At 53.8% G+C, this 23,687-nt stretch overlaps 1 protein-coding gene across 6 annotated transcripts in view; it reads right to left on the reverse strand.

Moving 5' to 3' along the window:
* Window positions 1–14,738: 14,738 nt before the first annotated feature.
* Window positions 14,739–23,687, reverse strand: part of PRKCD (protein kinase C delta) — a 28,485-nt gene continuing 19,536 nt past the window's right edge. For 4 of the 6 annotated variants that reach the window (XM_045579052.1, XM_045579051.1, XM_045579049.1 and 1 more), the window contains 12 exons: window positions 23,292–23,377; window positions 22,902–23,031; window positions 22,211–22,311; window positions 21,526–21,628; window positions 21,249–21,349; window positions 20,951–21,124; window positions 20,659–20,750; window positions 20,028–20,090; window positions 18,589–18,727; window positions 18,226–18,414; window positions 17,510–17,638; window positions 14,739–15,449 (listed from right to left, as the gene is read on the reverse strand). In XM_045579052.1, the coding sequence (XP_045435008.1) occupies window positions 15,291–15,449; window positions 17,510–17,638; window positions 18,226–18,414; window positions 18,589–18,727; window positions 20,028–20,090; window positions 20,659–20,750; window positions 20,951–21,124; window positions 21,249–21,349; window positions 21,526–21,628; window positions 22,211–22,311; window positions 22,902–23,031; window positions 23,292–23,377 (1,466 nt within the window). In that variant the 3' untranslated portion in view covers window positions 14,739–15,290. The remainder of the gene's footprint in view (window positions 15,450–17,509; window positions 17,639–18,225; window positions 18,415–18,588; window positions 18,728–20,027; window positions 20,091–20,658; window positions 20,751–20,950; window positions 21,125–21,248; window positions 21,350–21,525; window positions 21,629–22,210; window positions 22,312–22,901; window positions 23,032–23,291; window positions 23,378–23,687) is intronic. The other 2 variants (XM_045579047.1, XM_045579050.1) reach the window with 2 other exon arrangements.

Raw genomic sequence — 23,687 nt, forward strand, 5'->3', positions numbered from 1 at the left:
TGCACAAAGGTCTGTAGGCAGCAGTCCTGGGAGCGGGAGCCAGAGTGCCACCTGGTGGTCTCTCCTGGTACTGCAATGCCTGGAACAGCGCCGCCGCTGCCTCCTTCCCTCAGTGGAGCTGAGAGGTCAGTGAGGAGGGGCTATTGTCAGGACTGGGCTGCAGCCAGCGGGGAACAGAGCAGCAGGACTGGGAGGTGAAGGTGACATGACTGAACACCTGCAAGCCAGTGCTTTTGGGCACACGTCTTATTTAGTCCTCACACCAGAATCCCCATTTTACAGATGAGCTAGAACTGAGGCTCAGGAGATACCCGTTACCCCAGCACAGTAAGGGATGGAGCTGGGATTAAAACTCAGGTCTCTATTACCCCCAGAGGGACCAGCCTCTTTACCCTACTGCCCCTGGGACCCCTGCAGAAGGGGTTGTGCAGCAGGCCCCCTGAAGAAGGGCCTTTGGGCCTACAGGGTAAGGGCGTGGGCAGGGAATGTGGAGGGAGCTCAGATCCTGTGCAGGTCCATCAGGCAAGTCGCCTGTGGTCCCCAGAGCCTCCAGGCCCTCGCAGAGGAGCAGGTGGGATAAGGCACCTGAACCGTGGGCATAGCGCCTGGTCTGCATGGAGGGAGGGTGGGCCTGCCGGGCCTATGTCCCCTGGGCAGCCATGGTCCCCAGGACTTGGGCAGGAGGGGCAGCTGTCCTCACACCAGCCTGCCCCCCTCATAGGCCCACACAGTCAGCTGGGCCCTCATGGGAGTTCGAGGAACCTATCCTTTCTCCCTGAGCAGGGAAGCCAGGACAGAGTGCCCGAGGCTCTGCATTGCCTGATGCTCAGCTAGGCCTCAGGGCTGAAGCTGCTGAGTGGGAGGTCAGCATGGCCCAGCGACAGCCTCAGGACAAACTTTCCTGGTCCCAAAGAAAGGCCCTCCCTACTCAGTGGGAAGGAGGGGAGGCCAGAGACCACTTTTTCTCACACCTCCACACAGCTGAGCCTGTGACGTGGCGATGAAGGTGTGGGTGTGGGCACCCTGGTCACTGCTCACAGCCCCAAGCCACTCAGGGGAGGCTGAGCCCAGCACGGAGCAGGAAGGGAGTCAGGCAGCGCTGGAGTCACCGCACAAAGCTCCACAGACCAAAACTCTAAGGAGTAACAGAGCCCTGATCCCACCATCACTGTTCCATCCTGTGTCACTGGGGGAGATCTGTTCCCAATCCTCAGTTTCCTCATCTCTCACTATTGTCATGCTATGAGGATTACATAAGGCATGTAGCAATGTTAGTAGGGAGATGAGGGCTGGGAAGACAGTTGTAGTGCCTAACACGTCTCAGGCAAGGGCACCTGGCAGGGCTGGTGGCTCTCAGCACCGGGCTCCGAGTGACCACAATCAATACCCAGGAAGCATGGGACTGGACTGCAGCAGCTCGGAATGCTGCTTAACAACTGTGGTTTCTGTGTTTTTGTTAATCCTCACCTACGGAAGATTGGGAAGGATGCAGCATGGAAGGGAGAGAGAGAAAAAAAAAGGGAGGGGGGGGAGAGAGAGAAAGAGAGAGAGATTGGTTGCCTCCTGCATGGACCCCAACCACGACCAGGGATTAAACTTGCAACCCAGGTACGTGCCCTTGACCAGGAATCAAACCCATGGCAATCCTGTGCATGGGCCCACGTTCCAACCACTGGTCCACACAGGCCAGGGCAACCGCTGTTGTTTTTTTAACAGCTTTGTTGAGAGGGAATTCGCTTACTATAAGAGCACAATTAAGTTTTGTGGACGAAAGGGGCCACATGCTGGCCTGACCAGCTCAGGGGAGGCCTGCATGGCAGTCTTGCAAACTCAGAGACCTAAAGGAACCACAAAGGATGGTCTGAAATTAAACTTGAATTAAACGCAGTTATGGTGGGCAGATATTGTACATCCTAGGTCAGTATCTTCACTGACAAGGTCAACCTTTACCTTAACTGAGCCTATCTGTCTTTTTGCATTTATGATAACACACCCTTGAAATGTCGGGGTAACTTGTAACTTCCCTTTTCTGGAGCCCATGGGGCACAACCTAATGTGGTGGGTGCCAGGACAGATGCCACAAATTCCTTCATTATCATGTTCATTGTTCCTGCACCCACCTAAGTGTGTGTCCATCATTCTACTTTTTATCCAATCCCAGGGGTTTCCCACTGATTTGCTTTATCCCACCTCCTTAATCCATCACCAATGAATTTCATGTAACCCACCTATGTCCCTCCTTTGATTGCAATGTTTAAATACAAGTGTAACCCGCCATTCTCCAGAGCATTATCTCAATTCGTGGAGGTTCTACTTCCTGGCATATGTCCACAATTTGGCTCAAAAAAACTCACAAAAATTCTTTACAGGTTTCAGTGTTGTTATTTTTTATGTTAACAGTTTAAACTCCACCAAAAATTTCATTTCAGCTAATCTCAGGGACATAGACCTCAACAATTAACTAGTCTCTTCATCATCCTCAGAGGCCTGAGTTGCAGTGGGCAGTGGCCCCTGTGGAGGAGAAACCTACACCCATGCCTGTAGGGCTAGGGACAGGTGGACTCATGGACCTGAGACCCTGGGCTGCCATCACCCAGCAGGGACATTGCTGAAATATGGTAGCAACCACACTTGGGTAAAAACCGCTGTTTGAATTTTAACCCTGCTATTCTGGCTTCAGCACTCGCTTACTTGCTTAAACAACATGGGTAGTTTGCCTCAGCTTCCAGATTGAGACCTGGAGGCTAAGGCAGTTTTCCTGTGCCTGTGGACCCACTGACTCAGTAGCTTCAGGAGTAGAAACTGTAGATAACCGTTAGAGATTAACCGCTGAGCTCTGCTTCTGAACTATCTGCTTTCTCGCAAGATTAGGGCCATATTCCAATGTCCAGGAGAATGTGGCTGGGAACGACCCTGCGGGCTGTTCCCAGCCTTTAGAATTCAGAATTCAGAACAAAGGGAAATTCTTGTGGTTTAGGCCTTTGAAAGGACTGCCTGCACCTGCAGCAGTGCGGTCCTGAGTGTGGCCACCTGCGTGTGGTGCTCTCGAGGCCGTCCTGGCCAGTTCAATAAATCCTTGCCTGCTTTTTTTTTTTTTTTTTTAAATAAATCATCAGCCTTCGGTGGTCTTATTTTGAACCCAGGGTTCGACCCCACAACAATTGCAACATGCAGTTACCCTTGAGCTACCGGACAGGGCTCTTCCCCAACCAGGTCCTGTAGATTTTACTTCCTAAACCATCCCAAATGGGCCCCCTCCTGCCCGCATCTCTGTGCATACCCCGGCACCTGCCTCTGCACGGAGCAGCAGTTAATGGCCTCCAGCTGCCTCTTGACCGCGCCCATTCTCTCCACAGCAGCCCCAGGGACCTGAGAACCTGACACACGCTCTCTCCTGTTCACACACACTCCCTCCCCCTGACTCACTGGATTAAGCCCAATCTCTGCTGAGGTCTTGAGTGGCCTCCTGCCCCCTCTGGTCTCAGCTTGCCGTAAAGGCCCCGGCCAGCTTCTTTCAGTTCCTCCTCGAATCTCCTACTTCCTCCTCTGCCTCCTATCCCTCCCCAGTCTGGGCTGGCGGTTGAACCCTTAGGAAGAAAACACGGGGCAGCTTGGCAATAGGAAGAAAATGGGGACCGAGGGGGAGGAGGGAGCTGGATGGTGGTGGCGGGGGAGGGGATCAAAAGAGGCTCTGGGAGAAGAGGGCCTCTAGGCCAAGCCTTTGGGTGTACACTGCGTTTTAATTTGTTTTTGTTTGTTTTTTTAATTGATTTGAGAGAGGGGGGAGGGAGGAGGGGAGTGGGAGAGAGAAATAGAAGCATCAATGATGAGAGAGAATCATTGATCAGCTGCCTCCTGCACGCTCCCCACTGGGGATCAAGCCCACAACCTGGGCATGAGCTCTGACCTGGAATCAAACCGGCGACCTCCTGGTTCACAAGACAATACTCAACCACTGAGCCACACCGGCTGGGCTGGGTTGTGACCAGGGTAAGCTGTAGGAGGGTGGGCAGCAGGCCAGGGCCTCCAGGAGGAGGGCACAGCTCCCTGGGCGACAGTGCACCTCTAGTTACACTGAGAGCACTGTGGGGGCTGGGGTGGTGCTTACGTCATCACTTAGGCCCCAGCTGTGCCTGGAAAGACTTTCATTTTCATTTTTGCAGGAAGAGGAGCTTCTCTTTTTCCTTTTCTGACTAACATTTTATCGAACGCTTCCCACTGCCCAGGCCGAGGAATCCAAAGACCAACCCAGCCCTAATTCATATCCTCCAGGCCCAGGGTGTCCCCGACCGGGCTGAGGACCAGAGCGGGAGATGGTCACGGGTGCCAATCCCCACCTTCCTGTGGCTTTTCTTAGCCAAGACAAGAAGGGCTAGAATCCTCCAAGAAGGGTCTCCTAAGCCAGTGTTTTTCAACCTTTTTTGGGCAAAGGCACACTTGTTTCATGAAAAAAATCACGAGGCACACCACCATTAGAAAATGTTAAAAAATTTAACTCTGTGCCTATATTGACTATATATAAAGTAATTCTCTTGAATAGGAATCAAATAAACACAAAGAAAGTATTTTATAATTACTTTATTATGAAATATTAAGTAAACAAAATAGTGAAAAATTATAAAATTCTTGTCTTGTCTGCACCTATGGCACACCAGGCAACATCTCGCGGCACACTAGTGTGCCGCGGAACAGTGGTTGAAAAACGCTGTCCTAAGCCAAGAGCAAACAAAGGAAACTGATAGGTCCTCCCTTCTCCAGCTGATGGACAGACATAAACCCCACCTGCAGCCAGACATTCCTGAGCCCTGAACCACCAATCAGCACCTGCCAAATACCCTAAGCCCCCTCCCCCATTCCTAAGTCTCTAGTTCCCTAATCATAGGCCTTACATGAAACCACCAATCAGCATGTGCTGAGTGCCCTAAGCCCTATCCCCTCTCCTCCTCTTAAAAGTATAATAAGTACATGGACCTGGCCCTCTCCCTCTTGCGCGCTCTCTCTGGAAGCAGCCAGCAGTGGTACTCTTCTCTTCAGTAAAGCCTGTGCCCTGGCATCCCTGTCTCCGGCCTCTCTCTGTTTCATCTTTCAGAAATCAGCTCCTAGAGTACTTGACATAGAAAGGCAGCCAGACTTTCTGCAGGTTCCTAGGCCCCCCTCTCAAACAGAAATCATCGCTTTTCTGTCCCGTCCGCTGAGAAATCTGCCTGCAAGCCCAGGGCATTCACAGTCTCCGAGGCCACCACCTTTAGCCACTCCCCGAGATGGTTCATCTAGACCCGTGGTCAGCAAACTCATTAGTCAACAGAGCCAAATATCAACAGGACAACGACTGAAATTTCTTTTGAGCCGAAACCGGTTTGGCTCAGTGGATAGAGCGTCGGCTTGCCGACTGAAGGGTCTCGGGTTCGATTCCGGTCAAGGGCATGTACCTTGATTGCGGGCACATCCCCAGTGGGGGGTGTGCAAGAGGCAGCTAATTGATGATTCTTTCGCATCGATGTTTCTAACTCTCTATCCCTCCCTCTTCCTCTCTGTAAAAAAATCAATAAAATATATATTTTTTTAAAGAAATTTCTTTTGAGCCAAAACCAGTTTAGCTCAGTGGATAGAGTGTCGGTCTGCTGGATCGATTCCGGTCAAGGGCATGTACCTTGGTTGCGGGCACATCCCCAGTAGGGGGTGTGCAAGAGGCAGCTGATTGATGACTCTCTCTCATTGATGTTTCTAACTCTCTATCCCTCTCCCTTCCTCTCTGTAAAAAGTCAATAAAATATACATTTAAAAAAAAAAAAAGAAAGAAAGAAATTTCTTTTGAGAGCCTAATTTTTGAAACTTAAAACTTCTTCTAACGCCACTTCTTCAAAATAGACTCGCCCGGGCCGTGGTATTTTGTGGAAGAGCCACACTCAAGGGGCCAAAGAGCTGCATGTGGCTCGCGAGCCTCGGTTTGCTGACCACGGATCTATCATAGACCAAGCATGTCTCACTCGCGGCCGGCGGGCCGCGTGCTTTACAGCCCGTCACATCCTAGGATCTGTGCTCTGTCTTCCCTCTCCCTCGCTCCAGTTTCAAACACAGCAGAGTAACAGAAAGGGGGAGGAAGTAGAATTTTTAATATTATAACCAGAAATTGAATATATCTGTATTGATTTCACAGAGGAAGGGAAAGAGAGATAGAAACATCAATAATCAATAATGAGCCCTAACCAGTTTGGCTCAGTGGATACAACGTCGGCTTGTGGACTCAAGACTCCCAGGTTGGATTCCGGTCAAGGGCCTGTACCTTGGTTGCGGGCACATCCCCAGTGGGTAGTGTGCAGGAGGCAGATGATCGATGTTTCTCTCTCATTAATGTTTCTGGCTCTCTATCCCTCTCCCTTTCTCTCTGGGGAAAAAAAAATCAATATATTTAAAAACACACACAACATCAACAATGAGAGAAAAATCATTGCTCAGCTGCCTTCTACACGCCCCCTGACAGGGAATTGAACTGGAGACCTGGGCAGAGGCTCAGATCTGGATGCTCAATGACAGCCCTGCCGATGGGCCAGAAATGTAACAGTATAATTAGAAGTTGCCAACAAATGATAACTAAGATGCAGCCTTTCTTCCTACATATTTCTACATTCTCATGCTTTGAAGGCTCACAGAGAAATGGCCCTCCTTGGATCTAATTGAGAGAAGTCTCGTGTGTGTGTGTGTGTGTGTGTGTGTGTGTGTCTTTCTTCCCTAAGGCAATTGTACCTATCACCTTCTGCACGGCAATTCACTGCAGATGGTGAAATCTTCGCTTTCTGGCGCATCTTGATGTCTGCACAGCCATCACCAGGCAGCCCCGCAAGTGGCCACTGAGACAGGCAGTGCGCTAAGCGGAGGAAGCTGCCTTCTGGAGGCTGAGAAAGTCCTGGCCCGGCCACACACATGCACTGCTGAAGATTTCCCGCATTTCGTTATCGCCACAGCAGCATTTTCCTGCCTGTGGCCACCCCCAGGGCAGTCATGACATTTACTTTTTTTTTTTAAGGAATGTCCCCCATGTGACCTCTGGACTTCTGTCTGCGGCTGGCCCCTACCATTCCAGATAAGACTTCTCCCTACAGCCCTGACTGGTTTGGCTCAGATCAGCCTATGGACTGAAGGGTCTCAGGTTCGATTCCGGTCAAGGGCATGTACCTTGGTTGCGGGCGCATCCCTAGTAGGGGGTGTGCAGGAGGCAGCTGATGTTTCTAACTCTCTATCCCTCTCTGTAAAAAATCTATAAAATGTATTAAAAAAAAAAAAGAGTTCACCTGCAGCGTCTGGTGCTTTAGGTCCTTAGAGTACATCTGCATTTACATCTGTGATAGTTTTCCTTCTGCCTGAAGGACTTCCTTTAACATTTTCTATAGGTGCTGGAAATGAGTTATCTCAGGTGTAGACGTCTGAAAAACTCGGACACCCCTGTTGGCTGTAGCATTCTGGATTGGCTCTGTGTATTTTTCCTTTCAGTGTTTTAAAGATTTGCCAACGGGATGTCAATTGTGTTGTTTCAAAAGAAAAATCTGTTGTCATTCTTAGTTTTGTTCCTCTGTCACGTGTTTTCCTTTGGTTCTTCTAAGCTTTTCTCTTTATCACTATGTTTTTGTTTGTTTTAGCAACTTAATTATGATGTGCTATGTAGTTATTCCTTGTGCTATTATGTTTACAATTCATTGAGCTTCTTCAACCTATACTATAGGTTTTTTGTTGTGTTTTTTAAAAATATATTTTATTGATTTTTACAAAGAGAAAGGGAGAGGGACAGAGTTAGAAACATCGATGAGAGAGAATCAGCTGCCTCCTGCACATGCCCTACTGGGGATGTGCCCACAACCTGGGACTCTTGAGTCTGCAGGCTGACACTATCCACTGAACCAAACCGGTTAGGGCTATACTATAGGTTTTATAGTTTTCATCAAATTTAGAAATTTGTCTTCCATTATTTCTTCCAGTATTTTTTGTGTACCATCATCTCCTCTGCCTAGAGATTCCACCTATATATTACAATGCTAAAAATTGTACCACAATTTACGGGTGCTCTGTTCTTTTTTTTTTTTTTTTAATTATTTTTTCCCTCTGGGTTCCATTTTGAATACTATTTATTGCCATCTACGAGCTGACTAATCTTATCTGTAATGTCTACTAGTAATCTGCTGCTAACCCTATCTAACATATTTTTCATCTCAGACATAGTTTTCATCTTTAGAAGTGTGATTGGGATTTTTATATCTTCTTTTCACTGCTTAACTTAAGGGGGAAAAAAAAAAAAGACTCTAGACCTGGCTGGTGTGGTTCAGATGGTTGAGCATCATCCCATGTATGGAAAGGCTGCTAGTTTGATACCCAATCAGGGCACATGCCCAAGTTTCCAGCTCAATCCCTGCAGTAGGCAGATAATTGATTTATCTCTCATTGATTTTTTTCTCTCGCTTTCTCCTTTCCTCACTCTAAAAAAAGAAAAAAAATCAATAAAAATACAGGCTCTATTTTTTAGAGCAGAGTTGGTTCATGGCAAATTGAGTGGAAGGTAGAGTTCCTATATATCTCCTGTCCCCACACATGCATAATGTCCCCGTTATTAACACCCCTCACCAGAGCGGTACATTTGTTACAACTGACGAACCTACACTGACCCGTCATCATTCCCCAAAGCCCATGGTCCACATGAGGGTTGACTGTTAGTGTTGTACATTCTCTGGATTTGGACACATGTATAACGACCTTTATCCACCACTATATGCCCACCGCATGATATGAAATACCGTTTTTTTTCGGACCACACAAGACGCACTTTTTTCCCCCCAGAAGTGGGGGGAAAAAGTCCCTGCGTCTTATGGTCCAAATATAGCCTACACATATACTTTAAAAAAAAAGTTTTTTTACTTGCCCGGCTCTGTGTGGTCTCTGTGTGCTTGCCCGGCTCTAAAATGGTTCTAAATGCTGCTGTTTACTTTACAGGGTTGATTACTTGTGTTTATGACTGTGATGTTGGGTTTTAATGCACATAAAATATTTTAGGACACTTTTTGTTTCAGAATCTTTTTTTCTTCATTTCCCTTCTCTAAAAACTGGTGCGTCTTATGGTCCGGAGCGTCTTATGGTCCGAAAAATACGGTAGTTTCCCTGCGCTAAAAACCCCGTTTCCCCCTTTGTCACTCTGCTTAGCTCTTTGAGTATATGGAATACAGTTGTAATCACAGTTTTGATGTCCTTGCCTGCTAATTTTAATATTTGTGTTGGCACTGGGTCAGTTTTAATGGGCTGATATTTCTCCAGTTTCTCTTTATGCCTGGTAATTTTTTAAATATCTTTTTAAAAAATATATTTTGATTTTTTTACAGAGAGGAAGGGAGAGAAATAGAGAGTTAGAAACATCGACCAGCTGCCTCCTGCACACTCCCTACTGGGGATGTACCCACAACTAAGATACATGCCCTTGACCGGAATCGAACCTGGGACCCTTCAGTCTGCAGGCCGACGCTCTATTCACTGAGCCAAACCGGTTTCGGCAAAAGTTTTCTCAATAAGAGCACTCAGCCTTTCCCCTGGCGTCCATCCCCGCCTTCCCTGGGCCGCACAGGGCCCGCTGAGGACAACGTCCAACTGCAGATGCAGAAAGCACGCCAGACTGCTTTAGGAGCAACTTCCAGAAGCTGGTTTGGAGCCCGTCCCATAAAAACTCACCTTCCCCAGCCCCCTCGCCCATGCTGGGCCGCCCCCTATCTTCAAAAGCCCGGAAAGCCTACCGGCGGCTCCCTCTGTGTCCGGTCCACTGCAGGCCACGCCGCTCCCTCCTTCCGGCCGCTGTCACAGCCTCGCCGCTGCCGCCTTGGGCTCCCCATTAGCGCTCCACTCCTGCAGCTTCCAACGAGCAATGCCCGACTCTAAACACCCCCACCTGCAGGCGCACAGCCAAACCCGGACCACGCCCATCCCTCTCACCTCCTGTGAGAACTCACTTTCTACCAGCCTCACCTGGCTTTGGGCCAGAGCGGAGCAGAGAGCCTGTCCCAGGTGACAGGCCAGAAGCACAGAGCCTGACCCCTGACCCCTGACCCCTGACCCCAGGCAGGCCAGGGCTGGGAGCAGGGTCGCCCTCGGGGGACCACATCCCTGGGCTCCAGCTCCCAGGAGCCTGCACTCTGGGCTTCGCCGCCGGCTCCCAGGCCTTGCCGCCTGCTCCTTCCTCTGCCGGGGACGCTGCCCCGACCCCAGCCTCCCGCCTACTCATTCCTTTGAACTTCTAAAAACGGTGACGTGCCACCTCCACAAAGAAAGCACGCAGAACACACGGGCAGGGTAACAAAGCATTTTAAAGGGACACTGGGTACCCAGCATTCAGGTCAAGGGACAGAACGCCTCCTTGCTCTTTAAAAAACACTTTTTAAAAGTTAGGAAACATTTTGAACATAAAGCACGAAGATGAAAACAAGCATCCAAGACCACTCCACCCTCCATCTCCTGCCGAGCCTATGAACCTCTAATGGCTTCCCTTACCTTCTTCAGAGTTTGCCAAAGAGGCAAAACTTTCCAGGTAGAACGTCTGCGCCCTGCAGGTCTGGGCACTCCACCGGAGTTTGCTCCCCAGCACAGACCGGGCACTTGTGCAGGAAGGAATGTGTGAATTGGGGAACAGAGCCCAGCACGGCTGCCCCACCCACAGCCCGCACGCCTGCCGCCACAGGTGAAACCAACAGAAGCCACACGCCCCACTCAGACGGAAAAGGAGAAACATCTCCTGAGCAGCAGATAGGAGGGCCTTCAGGTCGCGTGCTTCAAGCAGGAAAAGAGAGGCTGGGTCTTCTAAGGCGCTTAGGAAGCTCGATTTGGGGGCTGCATTAAACATCCAAAGCCCTAACTTGCTGAGGCTCCAGTTAGTGAGCCTTGAATTCCATCGCAGGAAAGACCCGTGCCTCAGGCCTGCCTCACACGTTTGGGAGACTTTCTTGCCCCCTGCCCCTTCTTTGCTACCAGATTCCCTGTTTTCAGTTGTGTGCCTCTCTCCCCTCCCCAGCCCCAAGGAGATGAGGTGCCTGGGAGGGAGGTTGAGACTCACACAGGGCCCTATGTAAGATCACAGTCAGGATGGAGGAGGAGGAGAAAGAGGAGGAGGAGGTGGGGGAGGGAGGAGGAGGAGGAGGTAGATGCCTGCTGGGCTGCAGAAGTATAAACCCCCAGCCCGCAGGAGTGAGGCCAAGGGCGTTAGTGGCAGTCCTGAGCCCCTCCCACCCAGGCAAATGCCGCACACCCCTTACTTCCTGCCATTAAAACCAGCAGAAAACAGGGACCTCCCAGCTCATATCAGTTATTCCCACCTTAAGAAAGAAAAGGTTACGGAAGTGCGACTATAATGTTGGGTGAGTGCCAGAGAACAGGGTTGGGATATGGACTAGCCCGGAGAGCCTTTCAGTGGTGGGGGAGCTGTCTAGATGTGTAACCTCCGTGTCTCTAAGTTTCTGCAGCATGGCCCTCCAGCAGTTCCTTGCAGGAGCTTTCCCCAGGGACTAATGACAGGAGATAGATGGAAACCCCAGCCCTATTCCTGTGCAGAGGGAGTCCTCCGGGGTCTGCGTCCTCCAACCACCAGAGGGTGCTGCAGCCTGGCCCAGCCCCCTCTCACCAATCTTGGGCTAGTGGCCAGCCTAGGGCAGGGGGCCTCTACAGGTTACATCCTGCCCAGCACAGGGGCTGGGTGGTGATCTTGCCTTCCAGGCTGGGGCCTGCTCAGAGCAGGATTCCTGGCTTCCCCTGGATGGATGTCTGGGCAACATGCAGATTCTCAATGTCACCCAACTGGTGCCCAATCCTGGCCAGATTGGACCCTCCCCGGAGATTTAAAAAATACTGATTCCCCCTTCAGAGATCACCATGTTATTAGACCTGTGACACCTGGGCACTGAGTTCCAATGAACAGTCGGGGCTGAGTCCTGCTGGTGAGAACCTGGCAGAGGGGACATGTCCGTGATGCTTTGCTTGGCACAAATTCCAATGGGGTGGGATGCTCCCAGCAGCCCTGCAGAGGGTCAAACTCACGGCTCTTTCCCAGTACCTACGTGGCAGGTGGGGCAGGGCAGGGCAGGCCCGCCTGCTTCCGGACCTCCGATCCCAGTGAAAGTGTGGCTCTGAGCCAAGCCATGAGAAGCATTTCCTGAGGCAGACGGTCAGGCTTGGCACCTGCCCAACTCTGGGAACAGGCCTGGAGCCTCGCAGACAGCTGCTTCCCCAGCCCGGGCTGCTGGAAGCGCCTCTCAGGCCCAGCCTCCGGCCTTCCCTGGGCTCTGCCATGCACCAGAGGGTGCCCAGCATCAGGCCTGATGGGCTCCCAGAGCCAGGCGCTCCGCAAGCAAGCAGGGATTCATGATCCTGTTTTACAAATGAGGAACCTGAGGCCCGGTGAAGACACAGATGGAGGCCCTAGCTCAGTGGTTGGCAAACTCATTAGTCAACGGAGCCAACCATCAACAGTACGACGATTGAAATTTCTTTTGAGAGCCAAAAACCGACTTTTGCGTATGGGCCACGAAGTTTTAATTGCACTGTTCGTGTGCGCCAGCAAGTGGTATTTTGTGGAAGAGCCACATTCAAGGGGCCAAAGAGCCGCATGTGGCTCGCGAGCCGTGGTTTGCCAACCACTGCCTAGCTGGTTTGGCTTGTGGATAGAGCGTCAGCCTGGGAACCGAAGGGTCCCAGGTTTGACTTCTGGTCAAACCTCGGTTGCAGGCTCCTCCCTGGCCTGGGCCCTGGTCAGGGAGCATGCAGGAGGCAGCCAATCCATGTGTTTCTCTCACATCGGTATTTCTCTGCCTTTCCCTCAAATCAGTGGTTCTCAACCTTTCTAATGCCACGACCCTTTAATACAGTTCCTCATGTTGTGGTGACCCCCAACCATAAAATTATTTTCGTGGCTACTTCCTAACTGTCATTTTGCTACTGTTATGAATCGTAATGTAAGTATCTGTGTTTTCCGATGGTCTTAGGCGACCCACAGGTTGAGAACCGCTGCTGTAGAGCCTAAGACCATCGGAAAACACAGATACTTACATTACGATTCATGAACAGTAGCAAAATGACAGTTAGGAAGTAGCCACGAAAGTAATTTTATGGCTGGGGTCACCACAACATGAGGAACTGTATCAAAGGGTCGTGGCATTAGGAAGGTTGAGAACCACTGCTCCAAATAAATAAATAAATAAATAAATAAATAAATAAATAAAATCAATGGAAAAATATCCTTGGGTGAGGATTAAAAGAAAAGAGAGAGAAATGTACGGAGGTTCCATGGGATGTGAGTGACAGAGTGGAGCTCAAACCGCCAGCCCCTGATTCCAGCACCATGTTCTCCCCACCCCACCCCCCCCACTACCTCTGGCTGATGTCTTATTTCCCTGTTCTTCCCGGGAGGAGGCTGGGGCTTGGTGCAAAGCTCTGCCTCGGAGCTGGGTGGTGAGAGGCTCTGAGGACAAACACCCTGTATTTCTGTTCTAAACTCACCCTGGACAGCCTGTGTGTGTGAGGGGGTGGGGGCTGTGTGTGCTGCAGCACAGGACGGGAACGGGGGTCCAGGTGCCTCCTCTGGGCTCCCCCAGTCCCAGTCCCAGCATCCCCCAGGCCATGTGTTTGTATTTATGCTGCATTCCCTGAGGCCTGCGCTGCTCTTTGCACAGCAGGGATTCGACCCATGTTTCCCAGAGGATGGTGGGTGAAGAGGGGAGGGGGACATTTGATCTCTGGGGAGAATTGGGCTCCCTCATCCTCAGCCAACACCAACCCCAATTCATCCGGCTCCTCTCCAGCTGTGGAAACTTGTACCTCAGCCCAGAAAAGGGAACTTGCTGGAAGTCAGCTGTTTGCTGCTCGGGCCAGCCAATCAGGCGCAGGGAGGGGGCGGGCACCTCGGCCACCTCTAAGGACAAAGGGCTGAGGGCTGGACTAGAGGGGCTGGGGGAGGAGGGCGCTGTCCCAAGGCCTATGCCCCAGAGACAGAAGAGGGAGCAGAGGGAGAGAGGCGGAGAGAAGTAGGACGCAGGAGAGGGGGGACACTGAGGTGGTCGGAGGGAACCTGTAGGCCAGGAGACACGGGAGCATGGCTCTCAGCCTCGGCCCAGCCACTTGGCATTTCCTCACCTTTTCCTCCTACCCTGCTCCCCTCCCCTCCTCCAGGTAGGCAAGGGCTCCCGAGTGGTCGCTTCTACAACTCAGACACAGGATCCTCTGTGGTAAGGACAGGGATAAACAGCAACGTGATGGGAGTTACATCTGACATCACATGGCCTTGTCCCCACTTTACAGATGAGGATACAGGCTTAAAATGATTGACATGCCGACATCTTTTGGCCACTCTGCAATTTGAACCCGGGCCTGCTTGAAGCTTGAGCTGCATTAACTTTCTCTTCTCTGTCCTTCTTTCTAGTCCGGCTGCCTCTAGGCCTTGGCTCACGCCTTCCGGCCAGGCCTCCACCTCTTGCTTTTCCAGAATGACCCCCACCCTCCTAAGACACTGCAGCTGGAAGCACCTCCTCCCATCACCCCACAGAGTCACCTGGGGCTCTGTGAGCCACTGAGAACCCAGGGCCCTAGAGCCAGAGGAAACCCATAAATACAAACACATTTGCATGAAAGCACAGGGGTGTGTGCCTGCAGCTCTCAGCTCAGTTAGCTTCCGGGACACAGCAGCCAAAAGTGGAAGCCGCCACCAGCTTCCTGGGACAACCAGCCAGGTCGGTACCATTTGGTGTTTATTTAGACACACAAACAAAAGAACCTGGTGGTTCCAACAGATTGTGCTCCCTTTTCTTTTTTTCTTGTCATATATATATATATTTTAAAAGATCAACACATTACCCCAAGTTATTTTTCTCTACTGAGCAATATATACAGCTTGTTATATATGTGTGTGAGCGTATACATATATATATATATATGCGTATATATAATACATCTTTTCAATAGATAACTACATTCAAGTAATGAAACACAGGATTTACAGTTTCCCTCCCGAGGGCAGAGGAAAAGCAAATTCACACTCAGTTCACAGAAGAAGTACCATTAAGAGCCCAGACAGACAGGAGCCGAGGCCCTCCTGGGTGTGAGGGGGTGAGCAGCAGCTGAACTCACCAGTCACAGTGCTGCTTAAGGGGGGGGGGAGACAGGGGGGGGGTGGCAGGTGCTGATGCAGGGGACCAAGCCTGCTCTGCCCGGGCTGGGTGGGCAGGCAGTGCTGACGGACGCAGGCTCCATGGCTGGGATGGGTTGGGGTGGCGTGTCTGGGAACCTCAGTTTTCCAAGAGCCTCTCGAATTTGGGATTGATGAAGGAGAAGCCATCGAATGCCGTTTGGTCCATGGAGTCGATGAGGTTCTTGTCACTGTAGGACAGGCGTGGCTTCTCATTCAGGAAGTCCTGGTCGAAGTTGCTGAAGTCTCCAGGGGACTTCTGTGGGCACAAGGTAGGGCGGGTGAGCAGGGCCCGAGGGGCAGCCTTCCGAGGTTCCCACACACCCCAGACCCCGTCGGGCTGGGCAGGCCAGCGCCGTCCTTAGCGGGACCAGAAAAGGGAGTCCTTCCCGCCAGCCTGACAGAGGTCCCGCCAGAAGTGGCCGCGGTCTCCGAGGGGAAGGGAGGCCAGTGGGGAACCAATGCTGGGGCAGGGAAAGGGCAGCAGGTCCTGAGCAGCGTCTGGCAAACTGCAGCTCAGGGCCGGACCCCGTCCGCCACCTGTTTCTTAGCTTGTGTTAGTCCCACAAGCTAAGACTGGCTTTTATAGTTTTCCATGTCTAGGAAAAAGCCAAAAGCAGAATACTATTTCATGATATGAAAATGAAATGAAATTCACATTTCAGTGTGCATGAAGTTTTCTGCTTTTTAAAAATAGGTTTTTATTGACTTTGAGAGAGAGGAAGGGAGAAGGAGACAGAGAGAAACATCGATGCATCAACATCAACCAGCTACCTATTGCATGCCCCCTGCTGGGGACTGAGCCCACAAATCTGGACACGTGTCCTGAATGGGAATTGAATCCGGGACCTCTTAGTGCATGGGTCAATGCTCAACAACTGAGCCATACCGGCCAGGCAATAAAGTTTTATTAGTACATGCCCATACCTACTCGTCGACATATCACTTAAGGCTGCTTTGAGACCATGTGGCCTGCAAAGCCTAGAGCAGCAGCTGCCAACCTTCTGGACCTCACGGACCACCAGAGGTCCACAGACCATCGGTTGGTGACCACTGGCCTAGGGTATTTACTGTGGGGCTGGTCACAGGAAAAGCTCGCCAGTTCTGCCTCTGAGGACACAGTGAAATAGTGACAGAGATCTTAAGCCGGTGGCCTCAGGCCAAACCGAGCTGGCAAGTACATAATTTTGACTAGCAGTGGGTTTTCATGGCATCTGAGCCAGAATTTTAAAACTGGGCCATTTGACATAAGAACCCAGATTTCTGGTCTTTTGGCCCCATGTCCTGGCTCATCTGCTTCTGGCACTGAAGCCTGCTTGGGCCACGGGCCACAGGCCCACTCTGCCCACTGGCCAGCTGCCGCTCAGCACCCTGCCTGCAATCTGTAGGCCCGTCCCTCTTTCTGTCACAGTGAGTCTGAGAGCCGCTGTGGATTCTCCTGCAGCCGGCCTCGCCTGGGGGTGAGTGCCCAGCCCGGGAGGCGTCACTGAGCAGTAAAAGTGCTCTGCGACCTCCGGGCACAATGATGGACACATCACGGCACCCAGGCTGCCCGGTGGGACAGCGTGTCCTGGCGGAGGAGGGGACACAGAGAGAAAGGGAATGGGAAGGCGGAACTGTGATCAGGGAAGGGCCATTGAGTCCAACTTCCGGGATTAAAAAGAATTCTGGCCCCAGCCTTTCTCCGCTCTCCCGCTGGCTCCTTGGTGGCCTCGGTGGATTCTGGGCCTTCGTGTGAATCACCCCTCCTCTAACTGAACCGCCTCCCAGACACCCCCCCCTCTCCCCCCGCCGCCCTGCCCATGTCCCACTTCCTCTCAGATGCACCCCTTTGATGCCTTCTGGGCTCCTGCTCATCATGTGTGGCCTTGTAACAGCTCTTGTCCTGTTGTGTCATATCAAGAATGGTTATCTGTGTTCAAGTTTCTTATCTCTGTGGAGCTGGGCCTCCTCCAGCTCTGGGCCTGGGCCTCCTGAGCAGCTCAGCACAGTGTGCACCCTACAGACACTCAGCGTTTCCAACACTGATTGGGAAGTGGACTGGAGGGACGGAGGGAGCACCGTCCCCTGCACACAGCGGCACTGAGAAATGTAGGTAACTGGCTGGATCCAGAGTTCCTGGGGTTGGTTGTATGACTGAGTGAGGGGAGGGAGGGTGAGGCTATCAGGGGAGAGCCTGTGCCTGAAAGAGCCAAGGGAGTGGGTGGGGAAGCAGGTTTGCTGGAAGGAGGGAAGGAGAAAGCATGCGAACGACACCTCAGAGAGGCAGCGGACAACTCGGAGTGCGTGGCCCCTGCGGAGGGAAGCTGGGTCACATACCACTTTGGGCTTGAAGGGCGGCTCCACCTGACGCTTCTCCAGCTGGGTCCAGTTGATGGTCTTGAAGAAGGGGTGGGTTTTGATGTTCCCAGTCACCCCCAGCCTCTTGTCTGGGTCTCTTTCAAGCAGCTGCAAACCAGAAGGGGCCCCGGTTAGCACCCAAGGGCTGTAGGGAAATGGACCCTCAGCACACACCCAAGCAGACCCAGGGCACCCAGGCGGGGAGGCTCAGCCCAGGGCCGCTGCCCAGGCCGCTGGAGCTGAGGGCCTGGTGTCTGGCGCACTGTGCTCCCAGGTCCCCCCAGAGACCACAGGTCACGGATGGGGGGGGGGCGGGGGCGGGCATGGACTCGAGTAAAAGCAGGGGCTGTTTACTGAGGGTTTGCTGTCTGCCTGGCACAGACGGGAGCACCACACATTTATGATTTCTTCCCAGCAACTCGGGTGCCTGCACAGCTCCTCTGTGTAGATAAGGAGGCAGACTGAGCGCTTAGCCTCAGGTCTGTCTGGGTCCTGACCTAACCCACAGTCACCATGACGGGCCGATTCAGTGCCGGCTACTCGGACAGGAGCTCCTGCAACTGCGGCGAGAGAGCAACCCCCCAACATGTCAGGACCGGGGTGTCTGGGGGCTGCTGTTCCAGAGGCTCCTGGCATTCCCACGCCCCCGTATTTACCGCTTCCTGCCCCTAGCCAGCCCAGCCCAGGCCGCCCACCTTCTCCAGGATATCCTTGGACTCCTTGGTGATCCAGCGGGGATAATGCGGCGTGTCCACTCGGATGGACTCGAAAAGCTCGTCCTCGTCGTCGCCGTGGAAGGGGGACTGGCCAATGAGCATCTCGTAGAGGAGGACTCCGAAGGACCACCAGTCCACGGAGAAGGAGTACTTCTGGCCCTGCAGGATCTGAGGCAGGAGAAGGAGCGGGAGCTGAGCGGGGTGGGAGCACAAGCCGGGCAGGGCCTCCTCGCCCTCCTGGCTGGTGCAGACATCCCTGTCTCCGGGAGGCCCTCCTGGGTCCCCCCTGCTGAGCGAGCTGTCTGCCTGGGCTGGAGGCGGGGCGGGCGGGGGCTAGCTCACCTCGGGGGCAATGTAGTCAGGGGTACCGCAGAAGGTGCTGGCCTTCGTATCCTCGAATATGTTCTCTTTGCACATCCCGAAGTCGGCGATCTTGATGTGGCCGTTCTGGTCCAGCATCACGTTGTCCAGCTTGAGGTCCCTGAGGGGGAAGGAGAGGGAGGGGTCTTCAGGAGCCAATTCCGCCCCTGACCCAGCCCCGGTTTCCAGTCCCGTAAGTCTAGAACTCTCCCCCCGTGGGCCAGGGGAGGAGGAAAAGAGAGGGCAGCAGGAGAGAAAGAGGCACCAAGATAGGTGCTTCAGGGGAGCCACCCACTGGGTGTTACAGCTGGGCACACGCCGATCTGCTCTCCAAGCCCCAGAGGAAGCTCCGAGAGGCGATGTCGCTGGCCCAGGTCACCCTGCTGGCCGCCATGGAAGTGGCCCTGGGTTCAGCTCTGTGCGACTCCACAAGGGCAGGGACCGTGCCTACTTTATGTAGTCGTCGTTTGACCAGATAATTTATGCACATGGTAACAAGTACCAGAAAAGGGCCAACAGCACATACGCAGACCACCCTCCACTCACCTCGATGGTCTGGCCCTCCCCAGAGTCAGTCTAGGTGTGGACAAAGCTCATAACAAACCTCACTGGTTTGGCTCAGCGGATAGTGTTGGCCTGAGAACTGAAAGGTCCCGGGTTTGATTCCAATCAAAGGCACATGCCGGGCTTGTGGGTCAATCCCCAAGAGGGACGTTCAGGAGGCAGCCAATCAATGATTCTCTCATCACTGATGTTTCTTTCTTTCTTTCTTTTTTTAAAACATATTTTATTAATTTTTTACAGAGAGGGCAGGAGAGGGATAGTTAGAAACATCAATGAGAGAAAAACATCGATCAGCTACCTCCCGCACACTCCCCACTGGGGATGTGCCCACAACTGAGGTACATGCCCTTGACCGGAATCGAACCTGGGACCTTTCAGTCCACAGGCTGACGCTCTATCCACTCAGCCACCGGCCCAGCGGCTTCAGGCATTTTGATGAGTGCACAGTAAAATGCTGTCGGATGGGACAGTATTTATTGGGTGGGAATTTACGGAGCCAGTTCCTGTTGGTGGAAGCTGAGAATGCTCCGATGGCTTCAGCATGGGAGTGACTGCACCGAGGGAGACACTGTGCCACTCGGTGCCACACTCCCGCCAATGGGCTGTGTACGAGGTGGGCAGTGAGTTCCAGCCTCTGGAGCAATGCCAGCCTCCGCCGAGGGGCCACCCAGGAATCCTAGCAATGGAGTAGGAGGTTGAGGCAAATATCCAACTAAACTCTGACTCCCAGTGGAGATGGGGCCACAGCTGGGTGGGCTCCACTCAGAGCATTTCAAAGGATGTGATGGGTTTGAGCTTCCCTTCCTGAAAGCTGCCCACACCCCCACCTCCGTCCCCGCCTCTCTACCACCCCGTACCTGTAAATGATCCCTTTGCTGTGTAGAAACTGCAGTCCACAGATGATCTCAGCAGCATAAAACCTGGACATGAGAGAGAGAGAGAGAGAGAGAGAGAGAGAGAGACAAAGTGTTCTGGGATTTCTGCTGACCAGCCCTCGCTTCTCCCTGGTCCCTCATCCCCACCTCCAGGGGCAGGAAATGCTGCAGATGACACGGGCCTGGTCAAGCACTTCTTGTATCAGGCAAGCAGAGGCTACCAGCCAAGGCAGCAAAGAAAATTATGAAGAAAATGCTCCAAATAAGACAATTTTCTATTGTAAGAGTGCAGGCATTTATATTGATGTACAAACACACACACACACACACACACACACACACACGCACGCACGCACAGTTAGAGAGTGCATGCTAGCCTGGGGGTCACACCGGGTCCTATGTTGTGCAGGATCATCGTGTGTGAGGCTGCCCTGGCTGAGGTCCCAGGACGGGTACATGAGCCAGCACGTCTGTGCTGTGCCCCCAGCCAGAGCTCACCCACCACCCAGGTGTCCCATACGGTGGGACCCGGCCGGCTCTAGCCCAGCGTGGCTTCTCCAGGGAGAGGGAAAGGTGAACAGAGGGCTCCTCCCCCGGCAGGGCCCGTACTCACATGGCCCGGTACAGCTCAAAGCGGCCCTTGTCCTGGATGTGGTACATCAGGTCCCCGCCGTTGAGGAACTCCATCACGAAGAACAGGTGGTCCTGGGGCGGGAGGGGGGTGAGCAGAGGCACAGGAAGGGGAGGGCCGCCGCCTGGGGGACGTGGGGGGGGTGGGGGGGACACGGCCCTGCCCGGGGAGTACGAGGCGGGGACACAGCCCTGGCCTCAGTGGTCTGAGCGGGAGGCCGAGGGGAGCTAGCTGTGGCTCCTGGGGCAGTGGCGGTGGGAAGGTCCGCCCGCACCTTGGTCTGGAAGGTGCAGTAGAGGTGGGTGAGGAAGGGGTTCTCCCAGGCGAGCGCCAGCACCCGCTTCTCCACCATGGTGCACTCCACGTCGTCGTCGATCAGGACCACGTCCTTCTTGAGGGCCTTGATGGCGAAGAACTCCTTTTTGCCCTTCAGCTCCCCGAGCAGCACCTGGCGGGCGGGCGGGCGGGCGAGTGGGGCTGCTGAGCGGGACAGGCCCGGGCCGAGGGCCAGGGCGCCGGAGCCCCCACCCAGCCAGGCCCCCGGGGCTGCCTCAGGGCCGGCGGCCCCTCACCTTCCCGAAGCTGCCTTTGCCCAGGACCTTGTGGAAGGTGAAGTGCTCGATTTTGCACTTGGAGGTGCCCTCCCAGATCTTGCCGTAAGTCCCAGAGTCCGCTGGAGAGATGGAGACGGCACTTCAGACTCAGGTCTCGGCTGCAGAGTCCTCTCCCCTGGGACCCAGGGGCAGGCTGGGGTGGGGCCCTCAGAGAGGAAGGGGCTCCTTTCCCAGGGTGGCCGGCCCCCATCCTCGGCCCTAGTGGGAAGTAGGGACTTTCCGGGGGGAAACAGACCTTTATCTAGGGAAAAATTTCCCAAGAATCCTAGTTTTTTCTCAAAATGCTGGTAGATCCCAAAAGGCTCCGCAGGCTCCGCCTCTGATTTTCGGGGGGCTTTCTGGAAAAGGGGTGGCGGGTGAGGGGCCAGACGGTTGGCCACACCAATGCAAGACCCCCCCAAGCAGTGCACGCGTGCACACACACACACACACACACACACACGCTCTCTCTCTGCCAGCGGCACAGAAACGCTGGGTGGTCTGGAAAGCAGATTACAAATTACAAACAAAAGTTTTGCAAACTGGATACCACCTTCCCAACCAGTTATTCAACAGATGTTTGTGTTGCCTCCACTTGTGATTGATTCTAGAGTTTCACCTTAAAGTTTTGTGCCTTCCCTTGAGCCCCACCACACCCAACATACGTGAAAACACACACACACAAAGGCTTTTAGTTTCAAGTGCTTCAACCTTGCACCACGCTGACCCTCCCAGATTCACACTCAAGCACAGAACTGCTGGAATAACTAATTCCTAGGGGGGTAAGCCCACCTCCCTCTGCTGCCCTAATCCTTGAGCTGGACCTTCCAGAAGTGGGGTCTTGGGTATAACGCCCCCCCACTGTGGCTCCCCAGGTGTGGGGGTGAGCCCTGACCCCCAACCCCATGGCCCTCTGTCCCGGTTCCCGCGGTGCTGCCCACCTGGCTGACTTGGTTCAATGCCTCAGCCAAGAGCTTCTGGTTGATGCCACAGAGGTTGGCGACCTTCTTCTGGCACTTGTGGTGCACGTTCATGCCGCAGTCTGCGGGGAGGGAGAAGCAGGCCCGTCAGGCCCCTGTCCGGGCAGGGCAGCCAGCGGGCCCAGCCCAGGGCAGGGAGGGGTGGAGGAGAGGACGGGGGGGGGGGGGGGGAGGAAGGGGGGAGGAGGAGAGCTTTGGTGGGGGCTGCTGGGTTTTCCGTCTTCAGAGGAAAATGTATCTGAAGCCACTTCCAATCCTTCATTATTTAAAGAAGAAGAAGTCAAAGATATGGGACGTAATTCTGACCCTCCAGAGAATGTGCGGGCCACATTCCTGCGGTGGTCCCTGTTTCTCCTCTGCATTTGGGGAGCACCTGCTCTGTGCAGTAGCGACTATGGGTCTTAACTCTACGCTGAGCCACTGAGCCCAAGGTCTGCAGAGCTCACAGAGGTGGGGCCTCCTGCCCAGGGGTCACACAGCAGGGAAACGGCAGAGCCATCGGGCCAGTGGGAAGGCTCCCCGAGGCCTCCCCAGCGTGCGGGCACAGGCAGCATCAGTGGAGCTCCGGGGTCCAGTGGGTAGGCACAGTGGGGAGTACCCCTGTTCCTCCTCCCAGCCCAAGAGCTTTGCACTCGGATCCTTTCCCACGCACCTTCACACTTTAATCCCTGCTTCACCAGCCCCCAGAGCAGGCTGCCACAGTGGTCACAGAAGGTGGGGCTCATGTAGTTGTAAACCTTGAATCGGTGCGGCATGTCGATGTTGAAACGTTCTTTCTGGAACTGGGGTGGAGGGATCACAGGCCGAGGGTCACAGGGCAGCTCCAGCCCCTTCCTCAACCCCTCGCTCTCCCCCAACCCCATGCACGGCAAGAAGCCAATAGGACTTCACCGGGGACTGGGCAACCCTGAGATCCAAGGAAGGAACAAGAAAAACGGGGGGGGGATGGGTGAGCCCCACAAGGAAGAGGGAGGGAGAGCCCAAACCCTTCCCACCAGGCCAGCCCCCGGGTCCCCGGGCCCCGCCCCGGACCCAGCCTCACGATGGTGTCCCGGCTATTGGTGGCGGTGCCGGTGCACCGGCCGATGATCTTGTCGATGCATTTCTTGTGGATGGCGGCGTTGCATTCTTGGGGAGGCGCAGGCCCAGGAGGGGGATGGGAAGGCACCGGGAAGGGCAGAGTCTGTGAGCAGGCCCAGTCCAGCCCCCGACACAAAGCCACTGTTCTCCCAACCGCCCACACCCTCACCCCACAGAGGCCTCGGCCCAGAGCTTGATTTTTCCTCTCTTCCTGCCAGCCCTCGGAGGAGGGGCCTGAGAAGGAAGGGGCAGGAGGACAGGCCGGTCTGGCGGCTCTCTGAGTTTAGGAAAGGGTTAAGGAGTCCCGGTGGGCAGGGAGGGGGCAGGAGTGAGGGGCCTGGGGTACTGCAGTGAGAGA

The sequence above is a fragment of the Pipistrellus kuhlii genome, unplaced genomic scaffold (genome assembly GCF_014108245.1).
Source record: "Pipistrellus kuhlii isolate mPipKuh1 unplaced genomic scaffold, mPipKuh1.p scaffold_m20_p_11, whole genome shotgun sequence".
NCBI lineage: Eukaryota > Metazoa > Chordata > Mammalia > Chiroptera > Vespertilionidae > Pipistrellus > Pipistrellus kuhlii.